The 18,317-nt window shown below is 42.0% G+C and overlaps 2 protein-coding genes and 1 pseudogene across 2 annotated transcripts; all 3 read right to left on the bottom strand.

Moving 5' to 3' along the window:
- Positions 1-5,068: 5,068 nt before the first annotated feature.
- LOC147972866 (uncharacterized) lies at positions 5,069-8,723 on the bottom strand. Its single transcript, XM_087524483.1, has 6 exons — positions 8,454-8,723; positions 8,227-8,346; positions 6,575-6,667; positions 6,261-6,353; positions 5,804-5,908; positions 5,069-5,440 (listed from the first exon to the last, which is right to left on the bottom strand). The coding sequence occupies exons 1-6, from the start codon at positions 8,721-8,723 to the stop codon at positions 5,069-5,071; spliced, it is 1,053 nt and encodes a 350-aa protein (XP_087380609.1).
- Positions 8,724-12,233: 3,510 nt separating this feature from the next.
- LOC147972865 (uncharacterized) lies at positions 12,234-12,851 on the bottom strand. Its single transcript, XM_087524482.1, has one exon. It carries the CDS (start codon positions 12,849-12,851, stop codon positions 12,234-12,236), a length of 618 nt encoding a protein of 205 aa, XP_087380608.1.
- A 1,758-nt stretch (positions 12,852-14,609) lies between these two features.
- On the bottom strand, positions 14,610-17,007 carry LOC147972864 (uncharacterized; annotated as a pseudogene).
- Between the last annotated feature and the right edge of the window lie 1,310 nt (positions 17,008-18,317).

Raw genomic sequence — 18,317 nt, 5'->3', positions numbered from 1 at the left:
CATGGCAATCCCTACTCCTTGCATTAACATCAATTGATGGGCATCTCCATAGCTCATTGATTAGCCTCGTTGATGTGAGACTTTCTCCTTTTTTGTCTTCTCCACACAATCCCCATCATCATATTCTATACCACCCATAGTGCTATGTCCACGGCTCGCGCTCATGTATTGCGTGAAGGTTGAAAAAGTTTGAGATTATTTGAGTATGAAACAATTGCTTGGCTTGTCATCGGGGGTATAAAAGTTGGGAACATCTTTGTGTGATGAAAATGAAGAATAGCCAAACTTTATGATTTTGTAGGGATGAACTTCCTTTGGCCATGTTATTTTGAGATGACATAATTGTTTGATTAGTATGCTTGAAGTATTATCATTTTTTATTTCAATATGAACTTTTGTCTTGAACCTTTCGGATCTGAATATTCATACCATGATTAAGAAGATTTACATTGAAATTATGCCAAAGTATCACTCCGCATCAAAAATTCTCTTTTTATCATTTACCTACTCGAGGACGAGCAGGAATTAAGCTTGGGGACGCCTGATACGTCTCCAACGTATCTATAACTTTATCTACTGTTTTGGACTATATTGGGCTTTATTTTCCACTTTTATATTATTTTTGGGACTAACCTATTAACCGGAGGCCCAGCCCAGAATTGCTGTTTTTTGTCTATTTCAGTATTTCGAGGAAACAAAATATCAAACGGAGTCCAAACGGAATGAAACCTTCGGGAACGTGATCTTCTCACCGAACATGATCCAGGAGAATTGGACCCTACTCCAAGAAGTTTCCGGGGAGGTCACGAGGGTGGAGGACGCCCCCCCCCTGGGCGCGCCCCCCAGCCTCGTGGGCCCCTCGGAGCTCCACCGCCTATATATCTCCATATACCCTAAAAACATCAGGGAGCAACATAGATCGGGAGTTCCGCCGCCAGAAGCCTCCGTAGCCACCGAAACTCAATCTAGACCCGTTCCGGCACCCTGCCGGAGGGGGCAATCCTTCTCCGGTGGCCATCTTCATCATCCCGGTGCTCTCCATGACGAGGAGGGAGTAGTTCTCCCTCGGGGCTGAGGGTATGTACCAGTAGCTATGTGTTTGATCTCTCTCTCTCTCTCTCGTGTTCTTGAGATGATACGATCTTGATGTATCGCGAGCTTTGCTATTATATTTGGATCCTATGATGTTTCTCCCCCCACTTCTCTCTTGTAATGAATCGAGTTTCCCCTTTGAAGTAATCTTATCGGATTGAGGCTTTAAAGACTTGAGAACACTTGATGTATGTCTTGCCGTGGATATCTGTGGTAACAATGGGATACCACGTGCCACTTGATGTACGTTTTGGTGACCAACTTGTGGGTTTCGTGACATTGGGAACCTATGCATAGGGCTTGGCACACGGTTTCGTCGTGATTCTCTGGTAGAAACTTTAGGGCACTCTTTGAGGTTCTTCGTATTGGTTGAATAGATGAATTGAGATTGTGTGATGCATATCGTATAAACATGCCCACGGATACTTGAGGTGACATTGAAGTATCTAGGTGACATTAGGGTTTTGGTTGATTTGTATCTTAAGGTGTTATTCTAGTACGAACTCTAGGGCTGTTTGTGACACTTATGGGAATAGCCCAACGGATTGATTGGAAAGAATAACTTTGAGGTGGTTTCGTGCCCTACCATAATCTCTTCGTTCATTCTCTGCTATTAGTGACTTTGGAGTGACTCTTTGTTGCATGTTGAGGGATAATTTTATGATCCAATTATGTTAGTATTGTTGAGAGGACTTACACTAGTGAAAGTATGAACCCTAGGCCTTATTTCCTATCATTGCAATACCGTTTACGCTCACTTTTATCATTAGTTACCTTGCTCTTTTTATATTTTCAGATTACAAATACCTTTATCTACCATCCATATTGCACTTGTATCACCATCTCTTCGCCGAACTAGTGCACCTATACAATTTACCATTGTATTGGGTGTGTTGGGGACACAAGAGACTCTTTGTTATTTGGTTGCAGGGTTGCTTGAGAGAGACCATCTTCATCCTACGCCTCCTATGGATTGATAAACCTTAGGTCATCCACTTGAGGGAAATTTGCTACTGTCCTACAAACCTCTGCACTTGGAGGCCCAACAACGTCTACAAGAAGAAGGTTCTGTAGTAGACATCATGGGCCTACTAATGCAAGCAAGAGGCACAATGGCTGATACTCATTTTTTAACTATTCTGAAAACAAGTTACATGTTTTTTATCATGGATTTAAAGAAAAAAGAAAACTGACTAGTTGGAAAAACAATATTGTACAACAGATAACCTTGGTATTTTAACAATTACTTACCTATAAAATCTCCTCTAATCTATTTTCTTCATAATACACTCCCGGCAAACTGCATACACGAAGATGGTTATAATACGGGTAGGCATGCAAGTATCATACAGAGATTTGTAAGAACCAAATTTATAATTGTACACATGTCACCTCACATCGGACAGTTCCTATGTATAGGTTATACGGTTTGTCTCTAGTCATAAAACAGCAGCGAAACACTCTCTCCTCAAAATTGATCATACTTCGGCCGCTTCGTATCTCCCTAGACCTCCGTTCTGCTCTGATCTCGAGATCCGAACCAAATTCTCCTGACAGACTAGCGGACAATCTCAGCAAAAGGAGATCGATGCCGGCAGTAGTAGTAGGAGTACGACTACAAGGAAGAGGAAATCAGCCGCAATCAAGGTTAAGGGCTAGCCAGCTCCGGTGCCGGCGGCAGCGGTTGAACACGACAGAGGCAGAGAGGGTGAGGACTGACGCGATCTCAACCTCATTCGCAACACCCCCCACCACCACCACCACCACTCGGATGACATGCTCCCAAAAGATAATCTCGCTCCTCCCTATCAAGTAGGGCTGTCGCACTAAGATCCTCGTGAAACGACGCCTCTTTATATTGTGACTTTCCTATGATTCAAATAAAATCAAAAACACCTTTGGTCCTTAGAAAAACTAACATTTTCCTTTTTGAAATGGTGTGTGGGGGGGAGGGGGGTCTACCATCTCAATATTGTCTCAGCAAGAGACCAATGTCTTCAGATAACCTTGATAACTAACATTAATCCCACTAATTATACCATAATCAACACTAAAATACATTTAGGGTCTAGATGCAATTTCAACTTCTTTTGCGGCAACCCTTTGAAAAAGGAAAAAAATTCCTTGTGCCTTCGTCCCCCTTTCAGATGAAAAGATCAAAAGAAAAAAATGCATCATGTGTGAATTGACCGGCAACATCCGCCATACCTAGGGGCTGCTACCATAGCGTCCTATTTGTGAGCAAAGATGGGCATCGCCATGTTTGATGTCAACTGAAAGCCATTGGTGGGCCCTTGCACCATCAATGATGAATGTTGCCACTGTAGACGTGGGCCTCCGTGTGCAGCCGTTATCCGCGCACTACATAACTAAAATGTGGGCCCCAATCACCATGTGCAACACTAGTCCAATCAGAGAATGTTTGTACGAATATAATTGTTGCAATTACCGGTATTTCTAAAATTAATTGCACTTAATGATTTTTAATAGATTTCTAAGATCACTTGTAATTAATGCAATCAATATTGTTTCCAAATTATGGTGGTGTGATAGATATATCATTGGAGCAACTTTGGACGTTGGATGTAGATGGTCGAATGGCTAGGATCGTCTGGATTCACCAAACTCATGATTTTCGGACGAAGCAGTAGATTTACTCGTTGATTCTAAGTAGATTAAATATTCTTAAGCATCAATCGGTTTAGATTGATTCAAATTTAGTTTACTAAAAAAGTGTAACCTGCACTTTTCTAGATAGTAACTCAACAAAAAAAGTGTAAGTTGCACTTTCACTAAATGGTTACATGGCCACCTCTATGGGCGCGTCCTTCACATGTGCTACTGAGTGGATGCCTTTGTAAGGTCCTGACCTGGCTCCATTCCCCATGTGGACCTCTCATGGTCGGAGCTCGATATCCCGAACATTCACTTGGTCGAGGAAGAGGAATTCATTCAGAAATTCGTGCGTGGTGTCTGGCTCTTCGTTGTGCACATGCATTCACGTCCAACAACGGCATCGCTCGGGCTGCTGCATGGGGTTTTTCCGGAGTAGCTATGGTGCAAGTGGCTACCGGAGCGTACATTCATCAAAAGGCTTGCCACAAGCACTACAAGAAACCTGCTTATCTGTGACAGATATAAACCGTCACAACAGTGTACAAAACCGTCAGGCCTTGTCCTCTGTGACTGATTAAGAATCTGTCATGTATGGCGCATCATAATTTGCCACCAGCACACTCCGTGACAGAAATGCTTAGCCGTCATAGATTCATGACGGTATCTGACCGTCACTAATCAGGCCCCCGGCCCCACTGGGCCCGCCCCAGGCCCGGGTTTCGGTGACGGACAGATCCTTCACCGATCTGCATTCCATGATGTATTGCGTGGCATCCACGTGGATCTGACGTGGCTTCATATGGGCCTCTACCCTTTGGGCCTATAATTTTGGCCCAGTTAATTTGTCAAGCCAGGTCGAATATCTGGAAAAAAAATAAGACATACCAGATTGTTTGGCCCGTTAATTTTTGTCAGGCCCATATTTTTAAAAAACTTCTATCTGTTAGCGTGTTTCTGATGGTCCAGTATGCTGTTTCTCAGCCCGTTTACACTGTACCAAATCTAGCCCATTAATGCTCAAAAAGAAATTTTGGTCCACCACAATGAAGAACTTTCTTTTGGTACAACAACAATGTAAAATAGACAGAACAGATGCACATCATCACAAACACAAATTAAACTCTAGCATTACAATAAGATAAGTACTGATCCAACATAAATAAACTTCCATGTCCAAATCCGCTAACCATCAAACATAACACATCCAACACAACTTCCATCTACCAAAAAAATACTTAGTTTGCATCCAGCAACATCATAAGCAGTTTGCACTACAAAATAACATATAGCAGAAGGCAGGTTCCAGCACATTCACAGCTTCTAGCAGAATTTTGCTTGGACAAACAACTTACTCATGAGCTTATCTTGGATGAATCTGATTTAGTAAAAAGTCTAATTTAGCTTCCAGCTCAGCTTGCTTTTTCCTGTTCTCGTCTTCTTGCTTTTTCCTGTTCTCCTCTTCTTGCCTGATCCTTGCTTCTTCTGATTCCTGTAACTTATTGTTCAAGGTTTCAACAAGGGCCCGAAGCTCAGCATTTCCCCTCTTCTGCGCTTCCTGTTCTGCCTCACGGTCACTACGACTGGATCTCTCATGCACGTGTTGGACCCCCACATGCTTAAGAAACATTGGCTTCTTAGTGTGCTTAGTAAGAACTTCAGCCACAGCCTTGGTTGCAGAGTTGGATTGTTGGCCATCTTCTGTAGGTTGAGTAGCTTTCTCTTCCATTTCATCCTAGCCATGCAAGCAAATGAACACGGTGAGCAAAATAGGAGACAAATAGGTTTTGCCTATATGTATGCCACATTTCCATGTACAGATGTAGACATGTAATTATACTCTAGTCACTACATGTATGGTGCAAGTACTGTAGTCCAAGGACAACAAGTATTTTAGCACAAGGACAGAAAATAGCAAGTACTTTACACAAGGACAAAAGGTGGGAAGTATTATAGCACAAGGACAGAACACAGCTAGTATTTTAGCACAAGGACAAAAAATAACAAGTATATTTGGCAATTACTTATTATCCTACTACTGGATCTATGGCAAAAGGTTAACATTTTGATGGTTGGTGATCTTTGAAAGCTGACTTACAATTGCAGCTTGCGCAACATCGGTGTAGCCTTTCTTTTTGCTGCTGTAGTGGCACTCTTTGAATAAATCCAGTGCAGTGGGTTCTTTCTCCTTGTATTTGTCTCCCTGAAAACAACATATAAGCATCAAGCTAACATTTGTGAAGAAACAACATGTATAGTACCAATATTGAACTGTACTCTATTCATTTATTCATGATGAGATACCATTAAGTGCAAAAGACATGTATTGGCTATAGGCAAGGGAGCAGTTATATTCATTACTGCTAGCAAACTAAGAAACTATCGTACTTAATGTACTTAAGTGCAAAAGACATGTATTGGCTACAATGGTAAGGTTTACATGAACTTATGGTCAATAACATTTATGAAGACCAGGCAGAAAAATCTCATAAAAACAATTGCCGGTTACTGTCACATAAACTGTTTGCACATCCCTAGACACATGTTTGACTTACCAGGTTATCACTGTGCACACGGTAGCTACGCGAACCAGTAGTGTGGTGAAACTTGACTTGAGCACGGTTATTTTTGTTAATTCCACATATCTTCTGCATGGATCAGTGATTTGGTTAGTTAAATGCATTTATTCAAGAGTTATTATGGAAACAAATAAACATTTGAGAAGGATTCATCTTATATACACACCCCGACATTTCAGAGGTTCATGATATTCACACAATAACATTGCAACTTTAATTGATTGATCTTTTGACAGACAACCTCATGCTAAAATATGAGCTATAGTGTACAGAAGGTTGTTTTCAAGTACTTCCAGATCAGGAGCTTTATGGTAGTGTATTACATCAGAGTAGACATTTCGATCATACATTGAGTTCTCATAATCAATATATGGATGACAAAGCTAATTGACAAGCACACAAAGAAGTGAATAAGTCATAATGTTTTTGCTTTACATATATATTGAATTTTATTATTTCCTAAATGTAAGTCTGGTAACTTGCAGGACCTCTGACTCATGAGTAATGGGTTAGAACCATCCAATTTTGATGCTACTAGATAATACAGGATGTACTGGAGTGTTGCGTTCAGTACTGAAGTACAAGAAACAATAATAAGGGTGGTTGGCAACGACAAAATAATATTTTTCTCCAAGAAGAAATGTACCATTTTTTGGGGATCCTTCTAGCTTTCAACAAGCTCATTCCATTGGTCATCAGTCATCGAGCGGACTGGAGAAGTTTTCGTCACCAAATTGAGTGGGAAAGGATCAAAATACGTCTGCTTGAGCTTGTATCGTTGTTGGCGAATTGCACCTTTCAGCATTTCCATACAAGCCTTCCTAACGGGCACAACTTTTACGTCCATCTCAAATTTGTTCTAGTCAGATGAAAGAACATGTGTAAGAATCATGATTGCACATAATAAAAATAGCACAAAATTGATAGGTTACTAGCCATTTGACTGAGAAAGGGTTGGATCATGTACTTGCACCAACTTTGCCTACGAAGTTCTCGAAGATCCCTTCTCGGACATTTCCGCCTGGGTCCTTGTAATCCTTCCAGCATTTAAACACAGGCACATGGCCTCTGACTGTGACATTGCATTCGTTTGCAAACTTTGCAGCAAGAAGAGGTGTCTCCGGCCTTAACCTCCCTTCTGGAATGACAAGCGGCAGCTTGCCCCCCCCCCCCCCCCCCCCGACGTCGACTGATCCTTTCCAGGCCTTTTCCAATATTGAGCCCCCTTTCCCTTGTCTACTCATAGGATCGTGGCCCTTCAAAGAAGGTAAATCAGAATGTATACATATATCAATGAAAATTAGGAAGTAGAAAAGTGCACTGATAAATGGAGAACATCTTTCAAAATCAGTAACTGGAACAAGATGAATTAAGCTCATAGCTTTAGTCTAATTTTAGAGAACTGTTTTAAGCTCCACCAATTATTAGTTTAGTTTAACAAAAAGCACCACTGTTGTAACTCAAATAACATGCTAGAAAGATTTTGGATTTTATAACATGCCTTGAGTGTCATTGTCAGGTTCAGATTGTGTTTACTGACAAGGTTCGGCACTACCACCAGCTTCGAAGTCCATATGGTTGCCATCATCATGACGGGCAATGAGATCAGATCCATTGCTCATCCAGTAGTCATCATCAGAATGGGCACGATCGCCATCTATTAAAAAAATACATCTAGTGAGAGTATGCTCGTCTTGCAATCAAAGTTAATGAATAGGGCTAATGAACCATAAGACAGAACATTAGAATGACAGTACAACTTGCCTTCAACACCATGTGTGCGGTTATCAAAGTTGGGAACGGTTTCTTCAGCTTCAGGCACAGAAACAGTTGGCTTATGGATTGCAATTGGTGTTTGATGTTTAGGATCTAACACCCCTTCACTTTGAGGACTTGCATCAGCATCTAGTAATAGTCTTTTGTTCGACCTTGTGACTCGCACATTCGTTGGAAGCTCCGCATGAATTCTTTTAGGAGGCCGAGGCTTGACTCCACCAGAGGCCATGGCAGTAGATCTGTTCTTATTAGTTTCCTCACTGGTCTTCTTACAGTCGTTCAACCCCTGATAGAAATGAAAACATGGTTAAATCAACAAAGTGTAACAAAAATTCTGCTGCAATAGCAAACAAGCAACATATCTAGGAATGACTAGTCGGAGGATTTTAGCACCTTCAACTTTGAGCTAGGAGATGGTGTGGACTTTAAGTCTTGCAGTACTTCCCTCTCATCTATTAAACTATCATCAGACGAGTCTCCTTCACTGGTATCCTCCTCGTTAGGATGGTACTCAGCTTCAGATTCATCACAAGTATGCTTGGGCTTTCTTTTTTCACGTGAAATGACAGCTTTGTTTGCAAACAATGTTGATAATGTAGGTAGTCCAAGTGATTGCAGCCTTGCATTGTTCCTCATGAACTTTTTGAGGCGCGACACTTCCATAGGATGTAGTGGTCGTTCTAAGACGAGTACAGATGTAAACACGAATTACTATGTGCATAAGAGTAATAACAAATATTACTGTTTTTATTGAGTTTGCATCAATACGGGAACCAAATCTACACTTGGAAGCACAAGGATCTTATTCGGCTATGTTTGGATGCACAATATTTAGAAAACCATAGTATTAAGAAACCACAGTATTAGAACTTGTAGGCAAGAAATACAACAATATACAAATACTTTGGTATTCTTTAGTATTGGCAAAACCCAGAGGCGTTTGGCCATTGCAGTATTTACTAGAACCAGAAGCACTATCAATTTGTATATTGTATTAGAACCAGAAGCAGTATCAATTTAAATCAAGCGCTATCAATTTGGCCAGAAGCACTAGCACCATAAAAATGTTTAGTGTGTATTTAAATCAAGCACTATCAATTTGGCCAGAACCAGAAGCACTATCGATTTGGCCATTGCAGTATTTACTAGAACCAGAACACTAGCAGTACAGTATTAGAACCAGAATCACAAACAAAAACAGAGAATATTAAAGGCATGGGAAGGGGTTATACCTGCTACTACAGTCTTGCCTCCTCAGTGTTTCTTCCCTGCCGTCTTCTTCCCCATGGTCGGGGTTCTAGGGTTCGGTGGAGCGGAAGGTGAGGGGGGAGGGGGAGTCTTGGCCGATAGTTGGGTGGGGTGGTGACCTGCGATGGATGCGGAAGAGGGAGTCTTGCTCGGCGGTGGAGGAGGTGAAGACGTGTTCTAGGGTTCGGTGGAGGCGGATGGTGGGGAGGAGGGGGTCTTTGCTGGCAGTGGGGCTGGGGTCGTGACTGGCCGTGGATGTGGAAGAGGGAGGACAGTCGTGCTAGGCGGTGGAAGAGATGAAGCAGTGGCCGCCGGTGGAGTAGGTGACGGCGTGTTCTAGGGTTCGGTGGAGGCGGATGGTGGGGAGGAGGGGGTTCTTGGCCGGTAGTGGGGGTGGGGTCGTGACCGGCCGTGGATGTGGAAGAGGGAGGACAGTCGTGGCTGGCGGTGGAGGAGGTGAAGCGGTGGCCAGCGGTGGAGGAGGCGAAAGGGGAATGGGGAGCGGATTTGGCGAACTGTGGGGTAGGGGCGGGCGTGCGGTGGGGATTAAGTATTTCTTGCGTGTCATATTACTAACATGCCCTTCGGATGGCACCTGGTGGAAGAATGGTTCTGTGCAATTGTCAAGCACCTTGATGGGTCATTCGGTCAATTTACGATGGTGGACTTTTTGGCTTGGCGCCGTTGGAGCTAAAATTGTACATGTGCCCGGGTATTCTTGCCGCCAAATGATATTTAGAACATTACAAAGGATATATATATATAGCACAAGCATTTTATTTGTTACTAGAATTGGTAAAGCATATGTTTCTTTACATGCTATTTATTAGCCAACTCCAATGAAGTTAGTTACCGACACGCCTTCTCAAATCGATCGCCATGACACCGGCATCCTCACCACACAAAAGGAGACATGTACAATCTTGGATCGTCGACTCCTATGGCCCGTGCCGAAAAAGAAGATGAGAATCGACTTGATTATGCCTTGGCACTTCAGAATGGTGTGACGACACCTTGCATACTTAGGAGGAACACAAAAAGGTGGTGAGGATACTGGGGTGTCCCAACACTTGAAGGCTGTAGTATGGAGAGGTGGTTGTCGCTGTGTCACCCGCTGTGGTACCTTGATGTGGATGAGTTGATCGCTGATTTTTTTGGCTTCCATAACGCACGTAGTCACGCAGATATCGCTAACCTCCTGTTTCTAAAAACACAATCGCTAACCTCTTCGTTTAGCCGCTTTTTGATCTAAACCGAAGCATGCAGCGGCAAGGGGCCTGCTGATCTATCCGAATCTCCATCGCGCCGTCATCGAGAAGGGCAGAAGGGAAGGGGACGCCAGGACAGGCAGCCACTTGCCGGCAGACCGGACGCGCAGATGAGCGGCAACAACACGAGGAGATCCTTCTACCCGTTCTATGCTCGAGTCTCCACCTATCGCCGCCAGGGCGAATTTCCCCAAGTTTCCAATCAGAAACTAGAAGAGGATTAAACGAGATCCTCCATGGCTGCATAGGTGCACAATTAATCCTTACTACTTTAGTTCATCTCTTGATCTTTAATTTGTTCAAATCTGTGCGGTTTGTGCCATTCAAAACTAAAAATAGTTGAGATTAATTAGGAATTATTTGATTGTCCAAAGATGCTTGTGTAGATATGAAGATAATTAGGATTGGTGTGTATCGTCGGCTACTATGGCCCACATCGAAAAAGAAGACGAGAATCGCTTGATCAAGCCTTGGCGCTTCGGACTGGTGTGACGACACCTTGCATGACTTTCAAAAAATGATCAAAACCTAGACATAAAAGACTTTTGAAACAGCGAAAAGTTTTTTTAATTGACATTTTTTTGAATCGATGTTTTTTTTAAATTAGGAAAAAATTGAAATTCACAGAAATGTTGTTTTTTTTGAGAATTTTCAAAAATTTCATGGATATTTTTTTAGATTCATGAATATGTTTTGTATACATGATCATTTTTTCAAAATCAGGAACATGGTTTTATTTCCCAACAATTGTTTTCCAAATTGTAATTTTTTTATAATTTGCCAATTTTTTTGAAAAATTACTGACATTTTTTGAAACCACGAAAATTTTATGTTTTTTCGAACATTTTTTAAATCAGTAGACATTTTATGATTTCTCGACCATTTTTTCGAAACGTCGCAACTATTTCAAAAATTTCAATCTCGAATTAATTCAAAAAACAGAAATAAGAAAAGAAAAGAAAAAAAATGAAATGAAAAAAAAGAAGGGATGCCACGCCCCGCGGGCCGGCCCATGAAGACATACACAGGGATGAGGTGGGTGAGAAAAATGAGTGAGGAAAAACGTTGGTAGCAGGATTCGATCCCTGGCCTTCCGAGTGGGAGAAACAGCCTGTTGCCAATGCGCCACGGTTTGTATGTTGCCCGTGCTGGGTCAAGAGAGAAGTTAATTACTTGGTGTGTTTCTCTCGGCTGCTCGCGCGCCTAACCAGACAAGGTGTCTGACTTGGTGCGTTGCTGTAGTTCAGCACAACACACATTCAGATATGCACAACACACATTCAGATACACATACTGTATGCACTGAAGAAACCACATAAGGGATTCAAATATACACAGAAAAAAATTCTCCCAACAGAAATATTTAGATAACAACATCCACATCATGCAGGTTTTGCAAAGTGACACAACATCTTTCAGTAAAACAAAAGTGACACAACATCTTTCGATAAAAACGGAAGTGCACAAAATCTGACACAAAATCAACGTAAATCATCCACTCATCATCGCTGTCAACATCCATCATGCCGCCTCCTTCGTCTTCGCTGCAATGCTCCATTCCTGTATCATCTTCATCTTCATTGCCAACTTCATACACTTCTGTGTTCTTTTCTTTCATCAAGCGTGCAATTACATCAGCTTCAAAAATAATGCCTTGCTAATTGTCTCTATGCAAAGGCATCTCAGATGTATGTTCAGAAACCAACGTTCTCGTACCCTCCTCATCACAACACTCCTCCTCTTGATATGCAGGACCAGTAAAAGGTGCACCCTCAGTTTCACTAATATTAAAGACATGCCTATGGTCAAATGTTTGCACAATTTGCGAATTTTTCCCATACTTTGTGTCTGGCAAATAAAAGATTTTTCTTGCCTGAGTAGCCCGAATAAGAGAATCATCCTTGTACCATAAACTTTCAACATTGATGCTTTTGAAAAACTGGTCATTTTTTAGCTCCTTCTTCCTTCCATCAAGTTTAAACCAGTCACATTTAAACAAAATAACTGACCTGCCGTCCAAGTTATCGTTGGAGTTATAGTCCAACTGGATGATTTCTTTCAAGGTTCCATAAAAATCTATGACCTTACTGGCATGTTCACCTTCGGCAATGACTCCACTGTTCTGTGTTCTCTTGTTGCTATCACGGTCAACAGTGCTATATCTAATACCATTCACTATGCATGATGAGTATTTTCTGACTCTCCGATCTGGTTCACATGCCAAGGAAAAGAGATCTTCATCTATTTCTTCGATGTGTTCATCCCGCAACCTCATGATCTACAACACACAAGTTCATACATTAGAAACTGTAGTGAAGTCTAACAACCAAATATTATAACTAGATGTGAATGAAAACTAACATAGTTCTTGAACCATGTCTGGAATTCTTTCTGAAGCTCTTTATCAATGTTTGGCACCCGTTTTCTTTTTAACTCATCTCTGAACATTCTGTAAAATAGGATAAAACATATTAGTCAATAGAATACATGTGTACCACAAAAATGCAACATATGCAAGTTTAGAAGTGGGAACATACTCGATATATTTCTGAGCTTGACCACAATTGTTCAACACATACCACATCATTTGATCAAATTCTTTTTTTTCATATACATATTGATATTCATATCCTGAAGTAAAATTTACTCCATGTCCAAAAACGTCAACACCATAGGCTTCTTCATCTGAATAACCTACATTTCTTGGTTTCTGATAAGATATGGTTTCGAAATCATCCATGTACTTGGAGCAAAATGTCAGGCATTCATCGGCAATATATGCCTCAGCAATTGAACCTTCTAGTCTTGCCCTATTCCTCACATACCTCTTTAAAGTATACAACCTCCTTTCAACTGGGTACATCCACCCATATTGTACGGGACCTCGGAGTAATGCCTCTTCAGGTAAATGTACGGCAAGGTGCACCATCACATCAAAGAAAGCAGGAGGGAAAAATTTCTCAAGCTTGCACAAAATTATAGGGATTTCTTTCTTCATTTCAGCCAACACATCCCTGTTAAGAGTTTTGCTGCACAGTTCCTTGAAATACTTGCCCAACTCAGCTATTGCTTCATATATATCACTATCCAAAAATCCTCTCATGCCAGCAGGTAAGATTCTTTGCAAAAGAATGTGACAATCATGTGTTTTTAGGCCTTGGACCTTGGTTCCATCAGCACTTGTACATCTGGATATGTTGGAAGCAAACCCATATGGAAACTTTAACTCCCGTAAAAATTGACAAAATGCAACCACTTGTTCTTTAGACAAGGTATACCGGGCCCGAGGCATCTCATATGAGTTTCCATCCTTCCTCAAATGCAACTCCTCTTTAATTTTCAAATCTTGGAGATCAAGCCTAGCATTAAGTGTGTCCTTCGTCTTCCCCCCCATGTTGAGAATTGTCCCAATGAGGTTTTCACAAATGTTTTTCTCGATATGCATGACATCAAGATTATGTCTCAGCTTCAATTTATCCCAATAATCCAAATCCCACAAACAAACCCTCCGACTCCAAATTGGCACATGAGCCTTCTTGCTGTGCCCAAGTCAGAACGCTTTCTTTTCCTGCTTTCTTCTTGTCGCCCAGGTCTAACCTTCTCCAATTCTGCTTGTAGCTCTTCCTTTGAGAATTTACCTGGCTCAACATTGCGTTCATGAAGACCAACAAATTCATTGTTTCTTCGCAAACGATGTCCCTTTGGAAGGAAACGATAATGCCCAATATACCCAATTTTGTGCCTTAGGCCGTAGGAAGAGGGTGTTTGTCACAATGAATACATGCATCATAGCCTCTTGTGGTACGCCCTGAAAGAGTGCTCAGAGCTGGGTAATCATGAATGCACCATAGAACTGCAGCATGAAGATCAAACATTTTTCCTTCACGAGCATCATATGTACGCACACCCTTCCAAAGCTCAAGTAAATCTTCTACAAGTGGCTGTAGGAAGACATCAAAGTGCTTGCCAGGTGATTTAGGACCTGGAATTAACAGAGCCATCATGAAATTTGACTGATCCATGCATGCCCAAGGTGGAAGGTTGTATGGCACAACAAATACAGGCCACATACTATAGATTGTGTTAAAGTTTCCGAAAGGATTGAACCCATCAGTGGCAATGCCAAGCCTCATGTTTCTGGCATCTTCTGCAAATTTTGAATATTTTTCATCAAAATCTTGCCACGCATCACCGTCAGCTGGATGGCTCATTTCCTTCTCACTGGGTTGCCTCTTTAGCTTGTGCCACTGTGCTTCTTCTGATGCTTTTTTGGAAAGAAACATCCTCTTCTGCCTAGGCACCAATGGAAAATGCCTCAGAACTTTCTGTGGTATCTTCTTTCTAGCAGGGTCTTTCCACCTTGACATGCCACTAACTAGGCAGTTGTCATGCTTGGCATATTGCTTTCTGAACAAAACACAATTATTGATGCACACATGTATAGACTCATACCCAAGGCCTAATTCCTTTAGAAGATTCTTTGCTTCATAATAATATTTTGGGAGTGTATTGGGTTGAGGGAATGCTTCAGCCAGTAGCTTCAAAATGTCAGTAAATGCACTATTTGTGATCCTATGGCATGACTTCAAATGAAGAAGATTCACCACAAATGAGAACCTTGAAAACTTGGTACAACCATGATAAAGGTGCCGCTTTGCCTCTTTCCTCACATTCTTCAGAAAGGACTCAGTCTCAGAAGGATTTGCATCATTGTTACCGTCTTCATTTTCTGTTTCCTTCTGATCTTGTTCTACAGCTGTGCGTAGGTCGCCAAACATCTCTTCAAATCGGTCAGCACCATTGTTACCATCCTCGGAGTCATGCACATCAACAGGGTGCTCAATAACATCTGCATTGAAGTCTTCTCGATGATATATCCAGCGAGTATATGTAATTGCCATGCCATCCGTCAATATGTGCTTGTTCACAATAGCTTGATGCCAGTATTTGTGATTAAGGCATTCTCTACATGGGCATAGTATTTCTTCATCCTCGCTGAATTTTGCTTGAATTAAGTTCATAAACTCTTTGACACCATTGACGTACTCTCGAGAGAACAGTGTGCCACGAATCCAAGATCTATCCATCTGCATTATAGAAAAAAGACCAACTTAATCAAAGGTAAATAATCAATGAGGAAACATGTTTACTAGCAGTTCCCAGGAAACATGCTCTACAAAACATCAATTCACAGTAAGATACATGACCTACAAAAACAACTTGCACAGAGGAGGACAAGCAAGTTCACTTACTGTTACATAATGTACAAAATCACAACACAAACGTATAGCAAAATTTACATGTTTATGAGTCTAGTACCAGGTGCATCACTTGCATAAAGTTATATAAAAGCGCATACTCCAGTAGGCAGCAGCTCGGAAGAACATGGACTGATGCAAAAATGTCAAGCCACTATGGAGGGAGATGCAATTGGAGCAAAATAAGAATTCAGCTTCTGGATGAGCAGGGGCCGAAGGAGCTAGTTACCAAAATTCTAGTGCTACCTGACGAAAAGAAAATTAAGTGCATCACGATGCTTTGGATGTGGTGTGACACGAGAAATAAAACGAACGCAGGCGAGCCGCTGAGAAATACCACAACTGTAATCATGCGAGTTAAGAGTGTAGTATAGGATATTATGTTGGTTGAGGAAAAGAAGGATACTACTATGCTACTACAGGACAGATGGATTCCTCTAGGATATGATGTACTGAAGGTTAATATTGATTTGGCAATAAATGGGATCCTCTTCAAGGAGATTAAATATTTTGCTTGTTTAAAATTTAATTTCTTTCGCATTTCATATTGCCCGAGGGTATGTAATAAAGTCGCAGATGTCCTTGCGATGTATGGTGCAGTGTCAGGTTAATGGAATGAATATGGCTAAAAAAAAGAACAAACTGTAGGTGTATTTCTGAAGCATACTCCAGTAGGTGTATTTCTGAAACTTCACAATCTCTCCATCTTACATGTAGATACGACTAACTGACTGGTAGTATTATTACGAGCTACGACACAGTCGCTCCATCTTACATGTAGATTAGTTCAAACCGATAAACTTTAATACGTATTGGCTAGTCTGTACTAACACACAATATTGGTGATCTGTGAGAAACTGAGAACATGGTGACTGCAAAGTACATTTCCTATTCTACAGTCTATCAACACCACTGGAATCAGCAAGAGGAATTTGTTTTTGAACGACACCACTCGAATTTGCAGTACCCAAAAAGACATTCGGCTCAATAAATCAACTAGTACAATGGAATAACAATACCAAGGAGAAAACCATCTTATTTCTCTCTGTACGCTCAAGCATTCAGAAACAGATCAAATTCAGATTTTAATCTGAGACGTACCTACCTTGGCCGATGTTGAGGCAGGGCAACGAGGAGTGACTGTTGCAGAAACGGCGACCGGTGGTTGACTCCTACGCACAAGACAATTGGTGGGTCGCGGTTGGTGATTGGCTCGTCAGCGCTGGCGGCGACTTGGACAGGATCAGGAAGATGGCGCTCACACTCCCAACTCGCCGGATCTAAGAACCCTCGCCCGGGCAGTCGGCGGCGGCGCTGGCCGCACCGACAGCCGAGGGGGCAGTCGGCGGCGGCGCTGGCGGCACCGAGGGCCGAGGGGATTGAGCGGTGGTTTTCTTTTCGTTCTTCTGGTCTCAGGCTAATCGAGGAATATACACGAATTATTATTTTTAATCCTCTTGTATTATCCAACTTACATGTGGGCCACACAAGGCGATGCACACCACATCAGTGTAAGTGGTAATCCATGACGGTCTGACTTATATATATAAAATAAAAACTAAGCCCGATCTGGCCCAATTGTTCAATCCCTGACGATTTGCGTGACAGTTTCGGTCGGGTCGTCATTACTGGGATGCCCAACGCAGGCCCATCCATGGCTCACTGATCGGTGACAGTTTCCGTGACGGCAAAGTGAGGACCGTCACAGACTGTGACGGATTACAGGACCGTCACCCATAAACCGTTACAGATAAACATGTTTCTTGTAGTGAAGGTGGTATCATGCTGGTGGACAATCATGGAACAAGCCGTGCTATCCGAGATCCATGAGACGCAAACACAGACAACATCTATAGAGGCCATTGATATAGGGATCGTAACCCTGTTCCATGACGCGGCTCCCCCGGTACCACATGAAGAATAGTGGATCATGAAGAATGTGGTATTCGAGGATAAGGATTTGCCTTTCAAGAAGAGAAAATGGGTTGCCTTTGCTTTTACTAACAACAACGAAATTGTCCCACTGCAGCCGATCCTGACTAGTGCTTCTCCAACTCTGAGGATTTCTAACAAATACAGTCCACCTCCTCTGCCAACATTGATTCATGGATGAGGAGATTCCGTTCAAGATGAGGAAAGCAAATGTGCTTGAAGTAATCAACATTAGCGATGATGATGGTGTCGTCCCAGTCCCACCTACCTTGATCTTAGGGACTATTCTCAAGAAGAAGTGGCCACGGGAGGAAAACACGGTCGTGGTTATGGTCCTCCTCATGGTAGTGGATGTGGACGCGGACGCGGACACCAAACAAGCTCTACAAGTAAGTCGGCCCATGCTACTTCGTCCTCACAAGGAAAGCGGTGTCGGCTAATAGCACCCTCACTACAGGAAAAAAATTGTAAGTCGTGTACCTAATACACTCGGCTTATGCCGATTTAAACTCGGTTTATATATAAGCGGGGTAAAACTCCTGGCTTATAGT

Source organism: Triticum urartu, chromosome 5A (assembly GCF_056163025.1).
Source record: "Triticum urartu cultivar PI428250 chromosome 5A, HENAU_Tu73, whole genome shotgun sequence".
Lineage (NCBI taxonomy): Eukaryota > Viridiplantae > Streptophyta > Magnoliopsida > Poales > Poaceae > Triticum > Triticum urartu.
Note: the sequence above shows the minus strand (reverse complement) of the source record. Positions and strands in the feature narration are given on the sequence as shown.

What these genes read in the sequence shown, in the direction of transcription:
- LOC147972865 (XM_087524482.1), bottom strand. Translation starts at nt 12,851, where the DNA reads ATGAGGTTGCGGGATGAACACATCGAAGAAATAGATGAAGATCTCTTT.
- LOC147972866 (XM_087524483.1), bottom strand. Translation starts at nt 8,723, where the DNA reads ATGGAAGTGTCGCGCCTCAAAAAGTTCATGAGGAACAATGCAAGGCTG. An exon ending in GTGTGCACAGTGATAACCTG is followed by an intron (nt 5,909 to 6,260) that starts GTAAGTCAAACA and finishes TGTTGTTTTCAG; the next exon opens with GGAGACAAATACAAGGAGAA. An exon ending in ATGTTGCGCAAGCTGCAATT is followed by an intron (nt 5,441 to 5,803) that starts GTAAGTCAGCTT and finishes TTGCATGGCTAG; the next exon opens with GATGAAATGGAAGAGAAAGC.